Source organism: Oryza glaberrima, chromosome 10 (assembly GCF_000147395.1).
Source record: "Oryza glaberrima chromosome 10, OglaRS2, whole genome shotgun sequence".
NCBI lineage: Eukaryota > Viridiplantae > Streptophyta > Magnoliopsida > Poales > Poaceae > Oryza > Oryza glaberrima.
The window spans coordinates 17,843,507-17,862,488 of NC_068335.1; the positions used below are offsets into that span (position 1 = coordinate 17,843,507).

General features: G+C 41.4%; 2 protein-coding genes across 3 annotated transcripts; both read left to right on the top strand.

The window, feature by feature from the left end:
- The first annotated feature begins 1,504 nt into the window (after nucleotides 1–1,504).
- Nucleotides 1,505–10,535, top strand: LOC127785602 (protein EXECUTER 1, chloroplastic). 2 transcript variants are annotated; one of them, XM_052312998.1, is made up of 12 exons: nucleotides 1,505–2,233; nucleotides 3,449–3,565; nucleotides 3,980–4,045; nucleotides 5,127–5,233; nucleotides 5,600–5,678; nucleotides 6,523–7,236; nucleotides 7,699–7,807; nucleotides 7,922–8,088; nucleotides 8,534–8,608; nucleotides 8,683–8,775; nucleotides 8,860–8,972; nucleotides 9,870–10,535. In XM_052312998.1, exons 1-11 carry the CDS (start codon nucleotides 1,673–1,675, stop codon nucleotides 8,950–8,952), a joined length of 2,181 nt encoding a protein of 726 aa, XP_052168958.1. In that variant the 5' UTR covers nucleotides 1,505–1,672; the 3' UTR covers nucleotides 8,953–8,972; nucleotides 9,870–10,535. The 2 variants fall into 2 exon arrangements, with proteins under 2 accessions (XP_052168958.1, XP_052168960.1); XM_052313000.1 differs by having other exon boundaries at nucleotides 9,873–10,535.
- A 5,560-nt stretch (nucleotides 10,536–16,095) lies between these two features.
- Nucleotides 16,096–18,722, top strand: LOC127786354 (uncharacterized). The gene is made up of 3 exons (XM_052313731.1): nucleotides 16,096–16,622; nucleotides 16,824–16,960; nucleotides 17,599–18,722. The coding sequence occupies exons 1-3, from the start codon at nucleotides 16,359–16,361 to the stop codon at nucleotides 18,302–18,304; spliced, it is 1,107 nt and encodes a 368-aa protein (XP_052169691.1). The 5' UTR covers nucleotides 16,096–16,358; the 3' UTR covers nucleotides 18,305–18,722.
- The last annotated feature ends 260 nt before the right edge of the window (nucleotides 18,723–18,982 follow it).

The following is an 18,982-nucleotide window of genomic DNA, read 5'->3' on the forward strand; positions in this document are numbered from 1 at the left end:
TAAAATGCACCAATAAGTGTGTAGGTTAGTTTTTTTAACAGTATGTTAGTATTTGAACTATGATAAAAATAGAGTTATGCAAATTAAAATTTTGGTTGTTTGGATTGAAGCTAATTTCATCAAATGAGAATGTTGGCAACTTTTGATAGAACCACTTAGATGTTTGATTTACTACCACTTTTTATCCCCATTGGTTATCTATTAACTGATTGGTTAAGTTGAATCATACCACGTTTGGGAGTGTTAACACTTGCGGTTTTGGCCCTACCAAAGTTTTATAGGGTGGAAAATTGATATGGATTTTTTACTTTTTATCTTCTTAGAAAACTTATTCTAAAACTAGACAAAAAAAACTTATTATAGAAATGATCTTTTTCATGGCGCCAATATCATTGACGCGTGGTCCAACATGACGGCGTCATCCCCTAGCCCCGATGAAAGCTAAGTCAACTAATTTGAAGAGGAGGACATATTTGCATTTTTTGAAAAGGTCATATTTGTAATAAAAAATATTTACAAATAGGTCCTCGGCGACAATGTCATTGGCACACAAATAGATCCTCAGCACAACGATATTGACGTCGTTCCTTTTCATGTTAGTGACTTAGCTTTTACCCCGGGGCGAGGGAAATACGCCATTGGTGTTGTCACGTTGCACTGCTCAACGTTGATGCCCATTTATTAAGCATTTGTCAAGTTGATTCGTACCATCCATGAAAGGTCGTGTGTTTCGCGAACGATGAAAGGTTGTGTTGTTTAGCAAGAATCATCTTGCTTATGTTGCTTGTGAATGTCCATTGCGATTGAAATACGACGAAAGATGAGTTGGTTGGTTTTACTTCATTTGTTTCACACTGTGCGCTGAATATATGTGGAACAGAGTGAGTAAACATGGATACATCACGATGATAAAATTGATAATGATAACATCAAAGAGATGGATAAAGGTTGTCTCATGATTGTTCAATCTCGAAGAGAGCTTTAAGCCATGTGATCGACATTCGTCAGGTCAAGTGATGGAGTGCTCGAGAGGATTCAGGGAAGCAAAAGCTTTCATCCACGTGTTCGAGGGTTCTTCATGTGTCAGTTGATGTGTAAGTCAACAAACAGTACATCACACCACATTGCATAGAGCGAGAAGGTCCCACATATCATCTCACTCCATAACATTTCTTACACGTGGGCCCTACTTGCACACGTACCCCCTCCTTGCAGACAGTCAGACACCACAAGCCATCGTCCGGTGTGCTGCACCCACGCCGTTGGCGCCAAACCTTTTCTCGTGGCCCCCCGCGTTTCCGACGACCCAAGCAAGGTATTCCAAAAAAGAGAAAAAAAAAACAACAAAAATCGCACGCCGCAGAAACCCCCACAGCCACGAACGCACGGGCCCAAAGCCCCAAAGCACAGGTGTCCGGTGGTGGGGCCCACCTGTCATGGTCTCCCCCGTCACAGATCCCCTCCTGCTCTCCCCGCCCGCGACTTCGCGAGTCTTATCATCTCTTCCCCTCTTTTCGTTCCAATCCACAGGAGGAGAGGCGAGGAGAGGAGAGCGAAGGAGCAGGGGCGAAGCACGAGTCCAATCCAAACCCGAAAAATTCGCGTGGCGGCCAAGCCATCGACGCGAGCGAAACGCACGAGCGCGTCGCCTCCGCCTCCGCCGCGCCTCGCCATGGCGGCGGCCGTCTCCACGGCGCCGCGCGCGCCGCTCCCCGCCGGCGCCGTGTCGTCCTCCTGCTGCTCGTCGTCGTCCTCCGCGTCGATGTCGCGGAGGTGGGATCCGAGCCCGAACCCTAGCAGCGGCAGCGGCAGCAGGTTGTTCCTCGCGGCGCGGCGCGGGGAGCGGCTGCGCGTGCGCCGGCTCGCGGGCGCCGCGCCCGCACCGGCACCGCGCCGCCGCGTTTCGTCCGTGGTGCGGTGCGGCGGCGGCGGAGGCGGCGCGCGGAGCCCCGACGACGCGGACGCCGGCGGAGGCGAGCGGCGGAGGGGCTGGGACGCGCTGTTCCACGACGCGTTCCAGGGCGCCGTGCGGCGGTGGAGCGAGTACGTCGGCAGCCACTGGCCCTTGGCGCCTGCCGGGAAGGATGCTGGGCTCGGGAAGAGGGTTGAGAGTCGTCGCGAAGAGCAGGTTAGGGGCGAGGTGGAGGAGGAAGAGGGGAAGTGGAGCTGGGAGAGGTGGAAGCAGCACTTCGCGCTAATCGAAGAGAGCGAGCGCCTCGTCGATGAGCTGCAGGTATATCTCTCGCACGGAGATTAATTCAATCAATTCATGTCATTTACAAATCACGTGCTCTTAACCATTAGTTTCAAATTTTGTTGATTCCAGCAGAAAATTTACGTTATTATGTAACATCGAGCTCCAGACGTGTACTTGTAGAAATGCATCTGTTTAATTCCTGGACCAATATCCGGCTCCGTCGGTTGGCTTATTCTAGGAATAAGCCAAACGGCATATTTACAAATGGAAAATAATTTGTGAATAAAACTTTTATATACGTACTCTTAGCGACCTAAAAGCAAAGGCTGAAAAATAAACTTCGATGAAAAAAACCTCAAAATCAACTTCAAATTTAAAGTTGAAAATTCAAATTTTGGCCGATAAGCATAAGCATAAGCAAAAAGATAGGACTGAGCATGTGTGCACTGTGGACTGGTCGTGGATTTTGTTCATCTGGAAACTACCGTGAATTAAACTTAGTTATAGGAGGGTGTGCTGGTGGACTTCACGATGGTATCGATATTTCTATTTGCTGTCCATGTTATCTACAAGTAACCTGAGGAACCTTAGCATAGTGTAAACAGTATGTCCCTAGAGGCTTGCATTATGGAAGCTAAAGCCTTCTTTTGTTAAGGCTATATGGTTTGATGTGCTCAGAAAATGTGCTTTGTACTGTGAGTCAGACTTTGTATGTAGGCAAAGTAGACAAGTTCCCGTTCTCCTTATGCTGAACATAGCCTTACAAGTTTCCTCTGGAGCTACTATTAAGTTGCATAATTCAACATTGACCATTACTGAAGCTAATCCATTCCAATATCAGGAAGAGTCAACCAGTTACAAACTTATCTCCTCAGTTCAGTGGTGCTTATACATTTTAAATGTCTTACAATTTAGTTTTAAATTGTCAAACATGACAGTTCGGTGATATCTAGAATTGTTTGAAACCAAGTACTCCCTCCGTCCCAAAATATAGCGACTTAGGACTGGATGGGACATATCCTAGTACAACGAATCTGGACATTGCTATATTTTGGGATGGAGGGAGTCTGTTAGATGCATAATATCTGGATATAACGGTATAACCTCCTCAAACATAGCAGATGGAACTTAGTTGTGTATGAGGCAGATTCACCATATCAATCGTGTGCTTTTGTTCATACATGTTTTTCTCCCCAATGTTTTTGTGTTACACCATCACATATTTCCTGATTGTTGTATATTGCATTTCAGCTACAACTACGGACTGCTGTTTATAGAGAGGACTTCAGGAGTGCTCACAAACTGAAGTTGGCTATTGCGGCTACATCAAAAAACGATACTGTGGGCAGAGCAATTTCTGACTTAAATGTAAGGAGTATCTCTTTTTTAATTGCATAAACAGCAAATGGCACTTTTGATCTTTGCTAAAATGGTGCACAGTTAATCCTATACAAGCTTATAAGAGGACTAATGGCTAGCACTCTTGTTGATTTGATGGAAAATAATAAATAATAACTAACAAGTTTGGTACTAGCTGAAATAACCAATTTATGGAAGAACAACGTAGTCTTGCACCCCAAATTTCCCCAAGCTAATATATTTGTACCCACTGTATTATTCAGCAAAAGATGTCTAACTTCTACTGATAACAGAAGGATGTAAATAAATTGCTTTTGTAGGTAGAGCAATGAATCCAAATTATTTTCCATGGCCAAAATAGTGGGAACATATTTGATAATTACAAGATAATTGAAACTCTTTTCTAATCTTTTTGGCATGCAGAGTGCAATAGAAGAGGAGCGCTACATGGATGCAACTTATATTAGAGATCATGCTGGCGCGGGACTGGTTAGTATCGCAAAGTTTTTACTTATGTTTCTTTTGTATCGCTATATTATATGCATGCAATTATGAAATACCTATTATGTACCTGTTGCCATTCGAGTTAATAAATCTGGACCAGGTATTAGCGAGAAAACAGACCAGTAAATCAGAATAGGTACAATGGAGTCAAGTTAATTTAGCTCAACTGCTCAAGCATTAGCCTGAGAGGTTCCTATTCATTTAAAATTATTATATGTAACCATTTCGAGTCATTTCTAGCATTCTAGCAATGGCTTGCTGTATGTACACTAAATCTACTAGCAAAATGCCCAAGCTTTGCTACAGGACAGAAGAAAAAAATCATAATATGTCATAGCTAAATATTTTTTTATTCAAATATCTTAGTATCACTTGTTTGAACCAAATGTTGGACTATTCCACTATATTAGAAAATATCAGGGGGCAATTTGTAAAAACTGCAAAAACAATGGCAGATTCACTGCCACCATCACTAGAGGCTTTTAAAAAGAGTATAGATGTTTCCCTGTTATTACAGCATAAGAATAACAATTTGATTCCTCTCGTGTTTTAAGCAAGCAAGCATGATAATTAAATTATATTTCAAGCAAAATTTGACCATTTTAGTTACTTATCCTGACGGTGGCATTAAGGCTCATACTATACATATAATAATAATTTTAAATGAATGGTTTAGAGGTTGTGCAAGTCCACACTGTATTTTCTACTTTGATGTCTTGTGGCCTATGTTGTTTGTCTGGTGAATGCCACAGTTAGAACTTGTTTGAGACCGAGCATGGCACCTATGCTCGATCAGGAGAATCTATCCTCAGGCTCCTCAAGACCTGAACCACTTCTGTTTTTAGAATGCGTGGTGTGATGAGGAAGGAATAATAATAAACATAAAATATAAGTGTGCTGTTATGAAGGTTCAGCTGTATGCTTGTAGTATTTAAGTGTTCTGTAAGTGTTCTATTTTTTTGCCCTTATGTTCTGTAGTGCATGCTTATCCATTTCTATGTTTTCTTTTTCTTCTTTCCATCTGCACAAAAGAATGCCATCAACTGATTCTTTAAAGCACCTGCAGTTGGGATGGTGGTCTGGGATTTCTGGAAATTTGTCTGATCCATATGGTCTTATAATTCGTATAAGTGCTGAACATGGTCGATATGTGGCGAAAAGTTACGATACCAGGTAATAGTTGTCATTTTTTATCATTATTATCTGCATTCTTAATTACATGTCCGATACGAGGATAACTGCCTCATGAGCAATTTAGTTTTTTCACCTGTTCTATTCCAGAGGCATTTTCAGTCAAGATTTTTGTGCATCCGTGTTCACGTTGTGTTCATGAAACAGTTGGGATTCTTGTTTCATTCCATTATGATTATCCCATTGTTGATGGGAAGAAAATCCAATAGGGTATGAAGGGTTAGCTAATAGCTACTAACGAATGCTTGCATCGATCAAGCTGATGCCATCATGGAAATGGTTGCATATTAGCATTGATAAAATATTTGCTCTACTTGCTAGTTGAGCCTTTAATTTTCTCTTGTTCAGGCAGCTGAATTCAGATGGCCCTGGTTTCCCCATATTTGAAATTTACTTTGCTGAGGCCAATGGAGGGTACAATCTGCAGGTGCGCTAAATTAAATTCCAATGAAAAAAATATGCCTGGAATCATAGGAATAGTTCTTTTTGTTACCAATTGAATAAGTTGAACACGCATTTATTGTTTTTTCATGCACTCCCTGTAAACTCACAATGACATCCTTTATTTCTTTAATGTGGAAATTACATTATAAATATGGTAATGGCTGAGTCTTCTCTCTAAAAAAATGGTAATGGCATCTGGAAGTGTCATATTGACCTGCATTTTTCTACATTTTGAATAAGGAATTCACTCACCTTTAGGAAATATAGTAATAGATGAATGCACATCATCAAAGGAAAAAAAAGAGAAAAGATTGCATGTCCACCTAGGCTATCCCAAATTTGCTTTTTTAAAGAAACATCAGGGCACTCCCCTATTCCATTTTTCATTACAGTGGAACAATGATATTTTAATATTTCACATGGAAAATTATGATTTCCTTTTATAGTTACAACCATTGTGGTTACAAATCCTGTATTTGCATTTTTTTTATATATTTGAGCCAACAGTTCCTTTTATACCAACATTATTGAGCTTTAGTTTTTTTCCTCTTGATCACAAATTAGCAGATTATGGCACAAATCCGTTTCTTTTTGTGAAGTACCAAAATACAGTGTACATTGAAGTTGAACATCACAAATATTATAACCTACAAATGGGTTTGACATGCATGGTTATATGACTTCTCTATTTGGTGTAATTTTGATAGAAATAACTGACATCTTTTTTTAATCTAATAACCTGTGCAAAGTTATCAGAACTGCTAAGCAAACTACTTGCATATTCTTGTTCTTCTCATCTTTTGACAAAATGGTATTCTTGTTTACAGGCAGTGCATCTGAAACCAGATGACAGTGATTCTCAGCAGTTGTCAAATACGTTGAGAGAGAAACTAGGCATGGATAGTATAAACATATCTAGCAGTTCATTTGGAGCTAAACATGAGGATCACAATGAAGGTGTAAACATGGATGATCAAAATAGTGATGATAGTGATATTTCTGCTGGTCCAGCTGGTTTCAAAAACTTGCCAAGCGATTCAACTCCAGTTCCCAGGGTTAAAATACTAAAAGTGGTGCCCATGGAAAATGTTAATCAGGACTATATAATCAAAATTTTTGATCAGATGTCGGATGAAGATGATGAAAATGATAATCCTGAGGATGAAATTGAATCATCAGAGGACATTGGTGATGGAGATAACGTTGAAGAAGCAGAAGCAGCTTCTGCAGAAGATAATGTTGATGAATCTGGCGATGAAAGTGATATTGAAGCCTTAATATCAATTGATTTTATCACAGAGGACGACAAGGATTTTATGTCTCCATCATCCACAAAAGCCTTTGAACGAATGCCAGCTAGATTAGAAAGAAGAGACCGTTTTTCATTTTCGTTCTATACTGAACAATATAGTAAAAGGCAAGATGTGGAAAAAGTTCAGGGGACTTCCAAAGAAAAAGTTGGACTCCGAACTGCTCAGCAGGATGATGATGATCTCCAATTTGACCGTGTAAAGTTAGTAGGCAGCAACAGAAAATTATCGGTAAGTATTATGCTGCCGTACTGTTTTATGTTTGCTTTTGATATCCTGCATTTGTCTTAATTTGAATAAAAGATTGATTGATTGTCAATTTATGGCCTATGAACTCTCTGATTTTGTTCCTGAATTGCCAGTTTTTTTTGTGAATTACTGTTTGTTAAATTCACACAACCTTTTTGTCTCTGCCAATTATTCTTCTTCAGGGTGTTTATAGTATCTTTTTTCCGGCTGACTGTTAAATGTCAAATTATCTAATCTTCACATTTTTTTCTGCTTTTATTTGCTTATCAATGCAAGCATATCCCCTGTTCAACAAGATTTGAATAAATTTTGTAGACTAAGGAAAGGCATATTGTCTAATTCGGCTTGAAGTAAATAAATTTTGTAGTCTAAAGAAAAGCATGGATTTTTCAAATTGACTGAGTTTGTCTTTTTCATGGTGCCATTTTAATTTATCTTATGCAGGTACTACAACTTGGCATCAAGCAACACAATAATAAGGTTCAGCAAAAATTGTACGGAGTTACTCACTTCAGCCGTATTCAGATACCTGTCTCCTCAGATCCTCTTACTGGTACGTTGAAAATGATATTTTTTACTTAGGATTTTAGTGGTATAATTGTTCTCATTTAGCCACAAACTTTTCCTTATTGCTGGTATTAGCTGATTAGGCATCTCTCCTTGGCAGGTTTATACATGACTGCATCAGGTTTTGACTCAGAAATTCTTAGCTTACAACGAAAATTTGGTCAATGGCGAGAGGATGATTCATCTGAAGAGCACAGGGACCTACAGTTCTATGAGTATGTTGAGGCTGTAAAGTTGACCGGTGACAACCTTGTGCCAGCGGGTCAGGTATTATGCCTTCAACTCTTGTAGCCATACAAAACTAACAAGTACTGTAAGTAATATGTATTCCCTTGTTTTTGTTCTTCCCACTTGTTGAAGAAATAAAATACATATTGACTTTTCACAAAATAGTTTCTGCTAAGAAGTGCAATCATTATACTATTTCTTGACAATCTTGTGAATTCCCTTATGGCATTTTTCACTCTCAAGCACTTGCACATATCCTAAAGCACCAACAAGGGGTAAGTAGGTCCTATCCATCCTTGTTTGGTGCTGTGCAACATGCTATTTGCAGAACCATGGAAGCACATCTCCTTTTGTGTTTGTTGTGTCTTGAGGTGGCTATTTCAAGTTTACAAATCGTGACTAGTTGGTGCAGCCTAAATATTGATATCCTGTTTTTCTGGTGAGCACTACAATTTAGGTTTATCTTATACAGTCTCCATGTCAGGTTGTCTTCCGTGCAAAGGTTGGCAAACATTATCAGCTTCCACATAAGGGAATCATCCCTAGAGAACTTGGAGTGGTACTTTTTTCTCTCTCGTAGTTTTAGTTATTTTTTCTTTTCAATAGTGAACTTGACTGCTATATTGTATATAGGTTGCTAGGTACAAAGGGGAAAGGAGAATTGCAGATCCAGGTTTCCAAAACCCTCGTTGGGTTGATGGCGAGCTTTTGATACTAGATGGAAAGGTTGAAAACTATTCATATAATGCACATTTCCTTGTATATTCACGAGATACTTTTTTTTAACAGGTTTTGTTTGTGAATTTGCAGTTCATCAGAGATGGTCCTGTGATAGCTTTCTTTTACTGGACATCAAACTTTCATCTTTTTGAATTCTTTAGGCGGTTGAAGCTTCCTGATTAGTTTCAGAGAATCAGTTGAAGGTAAATGAATTTTGTCTTTGTGTGGCCCAGCTGTTATTGTGCTGAAGTAATCTTCATATGTTCTATTCTCGCACCATATTGCACTTGCTATGTTTAATTATGCATGCAGAATTGGTGCCAAAACTAGTTACAAATAGTATGACACTAGTAACAAATTGAAGAACACTACTCTTTTTTGGGATGCTATTGAAGCATTTTTTACTCCTGATGTGGCCACCATGATTCTGTTAGCCTACATATAGTGAGAACAAAGTGTGTGCTCTATGCTAGGTTTGGATGAGCAGTGAGCATGAATAGACCGACCCATGAAAGTTGCGAGTTGAGAAGCATGTCCCGCGTTGTATTTTCTGCATGTCTTTCCTGACTTTTGAAATTAGCCAGTTACTATAGTCGTTGCCGGGAATCTGATTAGGTTCGATCTTGAGACGCTCTGGCAAACTGATGTTGATATACCAAAGAATATTGGAATTAAGCATTTAGGATGGGTGCACTGCATGTCATACTACATGTAGAGGGGAGAGGGCCCAGCAGGCACATGTTAGTTGGACGGTTTGAACCATAACTTTCTGTCCCATTTTACTTATTATAGTTAGCTGTATGTTCGTATGAGCACCGAGGACTTGCTCTGTTTCCTTGACTGGTTAGTATGATCATGCATGGAGTATTTTAATGCCATTCAAATACGTGAATACATGATTCTTCTGCGGTGAACATAACTAACTTATCTCGTTTATTGTTGAGCAGCTAGCAACTGCTATTATTCCAACCCTACTTTACACCTGCTTCATCATGTTTTTTGTGTGATGTCTGCAATTTTGTTCGTAAGATACTAAAATGCTTTGCAATCAGTCTGATCTTTAGCAAGAACTAAAAAGTGGATTTGTTACTTTTTTATAGCAGGCCATTCCACAATCTTGCATGTCGATGTACATAACAGAATGTACATAATCGTCTTCGTTAAAAAATACAGTTGGGAAGAATTGCGCAACATCACATTCCCTAATATGGGTTTTCTTTGGAGAGAATCCAGTGGAATGAGGACTTGAGCGGCGGCATCTCCAATCTCACTGGAAGATGCCACTTTTAAGGAAAGAACTCGCACAAAGGAAGATATGAAGAGTGAGCTCGTTGTTCCATTTCCTTTCAGCTCACCAACCCGGCTTGGAGTTGGAGGCCAGGTCCAAGATAGTTTAGTAAGAAAGAAAAGTAGGTTGAAAGCTCCAAAATGAAAAGCTAGAATTATTCCAGGGTTTCAACTGTTGCTTTTTCGAGCCATATCACACAGGAACAATTGTACGTGAAATATAAGTAGGAACAGTTTTGGCCAGTGTGATCAAATAATTCAACCGGTGGTAATAACGGGCACTTCGTGTTTTGTAAATCCAACCAGTAGCAGGGGGGATAACTGCTGTGTGTATATATATAGCTCAGCATGAATTTTGTTGAACTTTGGCCTCGTTTAGTTTCCAAAAAAAAAACTTTTCACCAATCACATCGAATGTTTGAACACATGCATAGAGTATTAAATGTGGAAAAAAAACAATTACACAGTTTGCGTGTAAATTGTGAGACGGATCTTTTAAGTCTAATTGCATCATGATTTGACAATGTGGTGTTACATTAAACATTTAGTAATGATGGATTAATTATGCTTAATAAATTTGTCTTGCAGTTTTCTGGTGAAATCTATAATTTATTTTGTTATTAGACTACGTTTAATCAAACGCGTGTCCGTATATTCAAATATTCAATGTGACAACCAAATCTAAAATTTCTCCCCAACTAAACCAGGCGTTTGTGTACCAGGGCCCTTTTCCGGGCAAGTATTCCCATTCTTTCCACTCACAGCTACAAAGTTCATTGTTGCTGGCAAGTTCGGAGCTAGCAAAGGATTTTCTTTCATCTGCGACCAAACGCTCCTGAAACCGTAAAACTAACGAGCAAAACAACTACAAAACGGAAGGAAACCCGACCAGAGCCGCAAGTTGTGGCTCGCGCCGACCGACCGACCATGCCGCCGACGGCGACGCTCCCGCCGATCGCGGCGGCCGGGGCCTCCGCCGCGAGAGGCTGCCACTTGCTCAGGATCGACGGGTACTCCGGCACCCTGAACGTGCAGGCGAGCCAGCTGCCAGCCCATCCCATCTCCTCCCGCCCGTTCCGCGTCGGCGGCCGGCCGTGCCTGGCGCATCCGCGCCGCGCCGAGAGGCCGGTCTCCCAGCAACACCGACTTCATCTCCTTCCACCTCTCGCTCGACAACGGCGACGAGTCCGCCACCACCGCCGAGCCGGTGGTGGCGCAGGCCACCTTCTGCCTCCTCGACCGCCGGCCGTCGGCAGCCGGTGCCGTCCTACACCATCACCACCACCACCAACGACTTCTCGGTGAACAGGTGACGGGGGTACGACTACGAGAGGGGGAAGCTGGAGAGCTCGGAGTCAGAGCTCATCAACGACGACTGCCTCCTTCGGATGCCATGTCAGCGTTACGGAGGCACAGGTGGAGAACTGCTTTTTAGTCCCGGTTTATAACCCCTGTAGTCCCGGTTTTTAAATCTGGACTAAAGATCGCTATATTTAGGCCCTCTTTGTTTAGGTTTATAAGCCAATTTATAAGCCAAAAAGTCTAAGCCTAAACAAACAAGCAGCTTTTTCGTTTGGTTTTTTAAGCCATAAGCCGCTCTTACACTATTAAGCCAAAAGCTAGGTTGGAGAAGCTTTTTTGGCTTATATGAGATAGATGTATGACTCCAACACTAAACTTAGGACATTAAATTCACTGGCTTATAAATCATATAAACCAATAAACTGACTTAAAAGTCTAAGCCAATAAGCCTAAGCCTAAACAAAGAAGACCTTAGTCTCGGGTGAAAAAATCGGGACTAAAGATTAGCCCCACCAACTAGGAGTAAAGAGAGGGATATTTAAGTCCCGGTTGGTGTTATCAACCGGAACTAAAGAGAGGGTAGCTTTCTTTTTTATTTTCTCCCGAATCGAGTGGTATGCATATTGTCAAATCAAACCCCAAATCCACGTCACAACTCCACAGCACGATTCACATATTCATCACAAATTCATTCACAATATCCATTCACATATTCATTCACAACATCACAAATATGTTCACAATATTGATTCGCGGGTTCATTGATAACATCGAGTTACATACTCATTTACAACATCACAGATTCATTAACATCGATTCATAGATTCATTCACAGATCAAAACATCCAAACCACAAATAAAAAAAATCAAAAAACAAAAAAAAATCGACTCACCAAGCGGCCTCCCATCCCGCCGCCGGCCGGCCACCCATCCCGCTGCTACCCCTCCGGCCGGATCTAGGGGAGGGGAGGGCGAGGCCGCCGGCGACCGGCCTCCGTCCCACCGGCCCGCGCCCATTTAATGGGAGCTGCCAGCCCATCTCCTCCCGCCCGTTCCGCGTCGGCGGCCTGCCGCGCCTGGCGCATCTGCTACGCGCCGAGAGGCCCGGTCTCCCAGCAACACCGACTTCATCTCCTTCCACCTCTCGCTCGACGACGGCGACGAGTCCGCCACCACCGCCGAGCCGGTGGTGGCGCAGGCCACACCTTCTGTCTCAACCGCCGCCGGCAGCCGAAGCCCGAAGCCGTCCTACACCATCACCACCCCCAACGACTTCTCGGTGAACAAGTCATGGGGGGACGAGAGGTTCATCGAGAGGGAGAAGATGGAGAGCTCGGAGTCGGAGCTCATCAACGATGACTGCCTAGTGCCTCACCTTCGGATGCCACGTCAGCGTCATGGAGGAGGAAGCTGGGTGGCCGTATTCCATGGAGGAGCTCCTGGAACCAAGAACCATGGCCGTATTCCTGCCCAACCAAGAACCGCATCATACAGATCATCGACGGCATAGAGCCACGCGTGCTCCGAGCCATGCTCGCCTCCATCTACGTACACGGACGCATGGCTCAGAATAAAATCATAACAGCTCTGAACATGAACAAGATCAATTACTTGCTCAATGCACACACGACCGTACGTCCTGAAAGGGACAGCCTAGCGTAGGAATGTTCCTGTGGCTGTACTTGCAAGATGGGTTAGCAGGTGAAACTTTTTCCTTTTCACTTTGGAGTGTGGCGTCAAGTGACAGCGAAGACACATTCCTCGCACTGTAGCATCCATGAATAACAAAGAGCGAAGACACAATCGCACAATAACAAAGAGCGTGCAGTGTTATGAAAAAAAACAAAGAGCGTGCAGCAACAAGTACGGATAAGGTCATAAGGGACACATATCCTCTACCGTACAGATAAGGGGATAAATAGTGGTGGAGCTAACGACACCATAGTGTTCATGCAACTAATAATGTTTTTTGTGATTTAACTAGTTTTGTTAGGTGTCAACGGTTATCGGTAGTGGAGACGACATCGACAAAGCCTGAGCTGTCACTAACCTATCCAGGAGCTAAATTCGCAATTGAGGGAACGCATATTCTGTACCATATGCACATTGCCATAACAACTAACGTATGGACTCATTTATTCTGAAGCATATATGTTACTGGCTCGTATGACACCTACTGTACTACCGTACAATAGAGAACTAATGAAATAGATAGCTAATGAGATTGTTATGTTGCTGTATAGTATCATTTTTTTTTCTAAAAAGGTTCACATAAGAACAAAATATGAACCGTCGACTACATGTATCGAGCAAACATGAGAAGCAATTCATGCTTCTATTTAATTAGGACTAGAGAAAAATAAAAAGACATAGAACAATTCTAGCGTTTCAAAGATAGGCATACTTAATTATTTTCTTCCAACGGAGAAACATACTGGTTCCATTGAATCGGTGGTATTCAATTTTAGAAGAAATTGAATGCTAAGCAATGATAATATTACTAATTTTCAAATAAAATATTACTACTACCTTGTACTCCTCATTTCAGCTGGATTTGCGTAGATTCTTGACAAATCAAAATAAATAAAATCTATTGCCAAACATCATCTATTATAGTATTAAGACAGCTCGAAAAGGAGACACCACGTTCGCTGTAGAGGTTAGAAATTTCCACAAATCGGAGAAAAAGAAAAAAATATGACCGTTAGATTGTGGTCCCTTTAGATTTTAGCGGCTGAGATATAATAAGAGTCCATAGAAAAATTTAAGAAATTATAGTCTGTTTACGTAAGGTGAATTAGAGACGGACATATTGGTTACAATGGCAGACCGAGTCAGATACGAATCGACCTGTGTATGGATTTAACAGCAACATGATAATTCTAATTGCAAAGTGACACAACTTGACTATGGAAATCAAATCAGAATAACACCATTGAATATGATTAGACGTGTATGATTCTATCACCCCGTTTCTTAACTAAAATTTAAAATAAAAATAAAATAAAACAAGAAATTAGAAAAACATATTATTAAATCAGCTTTGAAAGGAGGCATACGTTCGCCGTGGAGGTTAAAAATTCCCACATTAATCGGAGAAAAATATGAGAGTCCAAGTAGGAATATAATTTTAAAATAACTAAAATTCGGAATTAAAAATAAGAAATTTTAGAAGAAGAGTCCATATAAGAACCAATACAAGATTAATTAAAATTTGAAATAAAAAAATAAAGTAAATTCCAAAATTGTTAGAAAAATAAAAAATATAGTTCGAATAGGAATACAATTTTGAAATAGAGTCCATATAAAAACCTAATACGAGATTAATTAAAATTTAGAATGAAAAATAAAATAAAATCCAAAATTGGATAAACTAAAAAGAGAGTTCAAGTAGGAATACAATTTTAAAACGACTGAAATTGAAAATAAAAAATAAATTAAAAGAACACAATACGATATATTAGTTAAAATTCGAAATAAAAAATAAAATAAAATCTGAAATTAGAAAAAGAAAAAAAAGATTTCAACTAGGAATAGAATTTATAAATAATTTTATAAATAACTAAACTGGTGATAAAAAAATAAAAAACTATTGAAAGAAAAGACCATCTCAACCACATGAGGAGATTAATTAAGTAAAAGGCCTATAAAGGAGTAGAGTGGCGGCGGTTGATGGAACATCTAAAAACTATTAATAAAACACCAGATAGAATCCTAATGACGATTAAAAGGAAGGATGACGGGCAGGTCGTGAAGCAACCGGTCAAGGCGGTTGGTGGGACTTCTAGAAAGTAAAAAAAAATAAACCCTAATAATAATCAATTTGATTTTTAAAATCTTAATGACAATAAAAAGGAGAGACAGCGGGCGGGTCGTACAAGAGTACAATGCTAGTGCCGCCGATTGTTGGTGGGACTTTTAGAAAGTAAAAAATAAATTCCAAAGATGTGTATGTTCGATTTTTAGAATCCCAATAATAATAAAGAGTAGGGGGTGGACGGGTCGTAGAGGAGTATAGTGACAACATTTGACGGGATTTCTGAAAACTATAAAAAACGAAATCCAACGAGACAATAAATTATAAAAACTATAAGGTTCAATTTTAAAAGGTTCGCGCTTCTAAAAAGTAAAAAACAAATAAACTCCAATGATAATCATGTTTGATTTTAAAATCTCAATGACAATAAAGAAGGGAGGCAGCGGGCAAGCCGTAGAGTACACTAACAAAACCACTAACGTTTTGTCTGAACTTCTAGAAAGTAAAAAATGAACCCTAACGATAATTATGTTCGATTTTGAAAATATCAATGACAATAAAGAGAAGAGGCAATGGAGATGCCATAGAGGAGTATAATGACAGTGTTTGTTGGGACTTCTAGAAATTATAAAAACGAAACCCATGAGGATAATAAACTCTAAAAAGTATAAGATCTAATTTTTAAAGGTTTCCAAAGAGAATGAATAAAAACCATGTAGATCGAGCCAGCAAATAAAAAAGGATATGACATAAGTAAATGAAAGCAATTGATGTGATTTTTAAAAATCATAAAATTAGAAACACGGGAATGATAAGGTTTGGTCTTTAAAGTCTCAAAACAACGAGATGACTATTTAATAAATTAATAATTTTAAGTAAAATCATATTAAAAATACCACCAGCTAGTTTGAAGAAGAGGGAGAGGGATGGAGGTGGACGCGAGCGAGAGTCTCCCTTGCGCCACGTTTCTCGCGTCCCTTCTTCTCCGAGCCGCGTCAAACAAAACCAAACACCACCGTGCGAGCTCTCTCTCTCTCTCTCCCCTCCCCCTCCTCCTCTTTCTCTCTCCTCCCCTTCTCCTCTCTCTCTCCTTCCGCTGATTCCGTCACCGCCTCTCTCCCGCCGCCCACGCGGCCACCGGAACCCGCCACCGGGGACGGCGAATCCGGGGCGGCCCCGCCCCGAATCGGCGCCGCCCGCTCCCAGATCTCCCACCCCTTCCCCGGGGGCGCCTCCGCATGTCATGAGCCGCCCCCATTTGCCCAAAGACGACCACGCCTTCGCCAATGGGTTCTTGTTCGACGGCGTGGCCCGCCGCCCCGGCGAGATCGAGGAGGCGGCCGCCTTCGCCGCCGCCGCCGACGTGGCCATCACCATAGCCGCCGAGCAGTCCGGGTCCCCCTCGTCGTCCACGGCGCCGCCGATGTCGTCGTGCGGGCAGTACATGCTCCACCGGGTGGGCAAGCTCGACACCCTCGCCGGGATCGCTATCAAGTACGGCGTCGAGGTAATGCGACGGGAGTACACTGAATTTTTTTTAGGGCCTTTTTTTTTCACTGCTCCATATTGGAATACTCCATTAGAGAAGATATAAAATAACAGTCCTTAACTTCTAGCTGTTTTAGGTAGTAGTATGCCGTTTAGCTCTATATTGATTGGGAAATGATTTTGGAATGGTTTGCGCATTGTTTTTGTGGTGGTGTTGTAGGTAGCGGACATCAAGAGGCTGAATGGCCTATCAACTGACCTCCAGATGTTTGCGCACAAGACGCTGCGGATTCCGCTCCCCGGGAGGCATCCTCCGTCGTCTTACCAGCAGAACGGTTCATATGAGGGTGATGACAGGTAGTTAAAAATCATGACATCACTTTGCTCCCATCGCCAGCAAAATGCTGGACTTAGCATTGTCCGTTGTGGAGTTGTCCTCACTTATCAGCGATTGGCGCGTCACAGCACAGTGCTATATCTTTTATAGATTTACATGGAGTTTGGTAGTTATGAATTTGTCTGTAGCCAATTTCTCTCTATGATGTGCAGAGGGCAGTTAATTAATTAGGTGGTTATATGACTTGGGATTTTGGCTTTGGGCTCCAAATACATGGCTAATAGTATGTTCTCTGTTTGTTCTTTTGCGATTGTTCACCTTCCACTATTATTTCCTGTATAACATCCATTGAGTGACCATAGTTATAGCTCAGAACATAAGATAAGCTAGGGCAGGAATGAATGAAGAGCATTAAAATGTAGAGAATATGGTAAAGAGAACACATTTCAGCCAAACCTGCAACTAGGTCCTAATCATCTTGTGCTCAGGGGGAGAGCCTTATTTAGGCCACACTGGGCCATATGGCCCTCCCAAGTCGATAAAATAACATTTGTACCATACTATAGGCTAATTACCTGCTATGGTTGCTCTTGGATAAGCAGACATCTCTCTAGCTCTTATATGCATTATCAGTTATAACAATATGATATTATTTCAGGGAATGTACTCCTCCACGTCGCCTTCATGATGATATATTGGATTCAGTTTTGAGAACACCAAAGCACAAGGCTTCACCAGCCATGAGCCTTCTGCAGGGGTACTATGGTCTCACACCACCTCCAAAGAAGGATACGACACATGAAGGCACAGAAATGGCAGTATATAGAAAAGGAAAATCTGTTTTCTTGGATGATGACCCATGGTTTGGAGAGCCGCCAGATTCCGACCCATTCCCTTTTCAACATAGGAAAACTAGAAGTCTTGCAATAGGTTCTTCTCTTCTGAATGGCGAGACTGAGGAGAATGGCGACAGCGAAAAGTTGATAAGGCGACGCCAGAAAGCTGATGGTGAGTTGTTACCTAGGGAAGAAAATGGTAGTAGTGCTGTCCTAGCAAGGGCTGGGAAAGGCCTGGCGTTGAGGCCTAAGTCGGGCAGTCGACAAGATTTGAACAAGAGCCAGCAGAATCTCATTGCATTGGCGGAGCCTTCTTTCGGTGATGGGTTGCATGCTGTAAGGAAATCGTCGAGCACTCCGGAGTTCCAAGAGCCAGAGAGCAACAGCAGCAGCACCAGTTCCTCCATATGGTCGACAAGCAAGTGGACCTTAAAACCAGACGCTTTCACTCTCCCTCTTCCCCTCCCTCTTTTTGACAACATTCCAAAGCCAATCGCTGCTTGGAGAAACAAGGCGGCTCGAGATTAGTAGCTTATAGTCTCTTGGTTTTGCACAACTCCTGTTCTAAAGCAAGGCCCTGTAAGCACCCCCGGAGGAGCTTCGGTTGACAACAGCTCTTCTGAGAGATGGAAGCAGAGCAGAGGACCTTGTGGACCTTGGTTACTTCTTCCTGGGTGGCTGGAGCACAACTCAGGAAGATCAAACACAGAGATGGTTCAGAGATTAGCTTCTGTTTTATGGTTCCCTTGTTATATTGGAGATGTTGCAACGAGTAGCAGCATCAGTTTCTTCAGTTAAGTTATAGATGACACAGAGCCTTGGATACTGAGGGTATTCTTTTGTACACAAATGCAGATAAATGTAGGGATCGAAAGGCGGCTATATATGTTGTATGTGTGAGAACTTCGCTGATATAGAAAAGTATCGTCATTATTTACCTTCCAAATGAGATTCGTTTTTGTTCTTTACTTTTTTGGCCTTGGTGGCTCAATTATAATCTCTTTTCCCACTGTGTTGCTTGCCAGTTGCCATTGCAATTACATGTACTCCACCTACAATCTGTGTTCTTTTCAGAGAACAACCTGACAGTTATTTTTGTCAGTTCATCGTAGTGAAATGCAAACAATCTCTAAAAAATTTCAAACAAGTTTTTCTTCTCTAGAAAAGACAAAAAAAATGAATATAAATGCTATAGAGAGATTCATT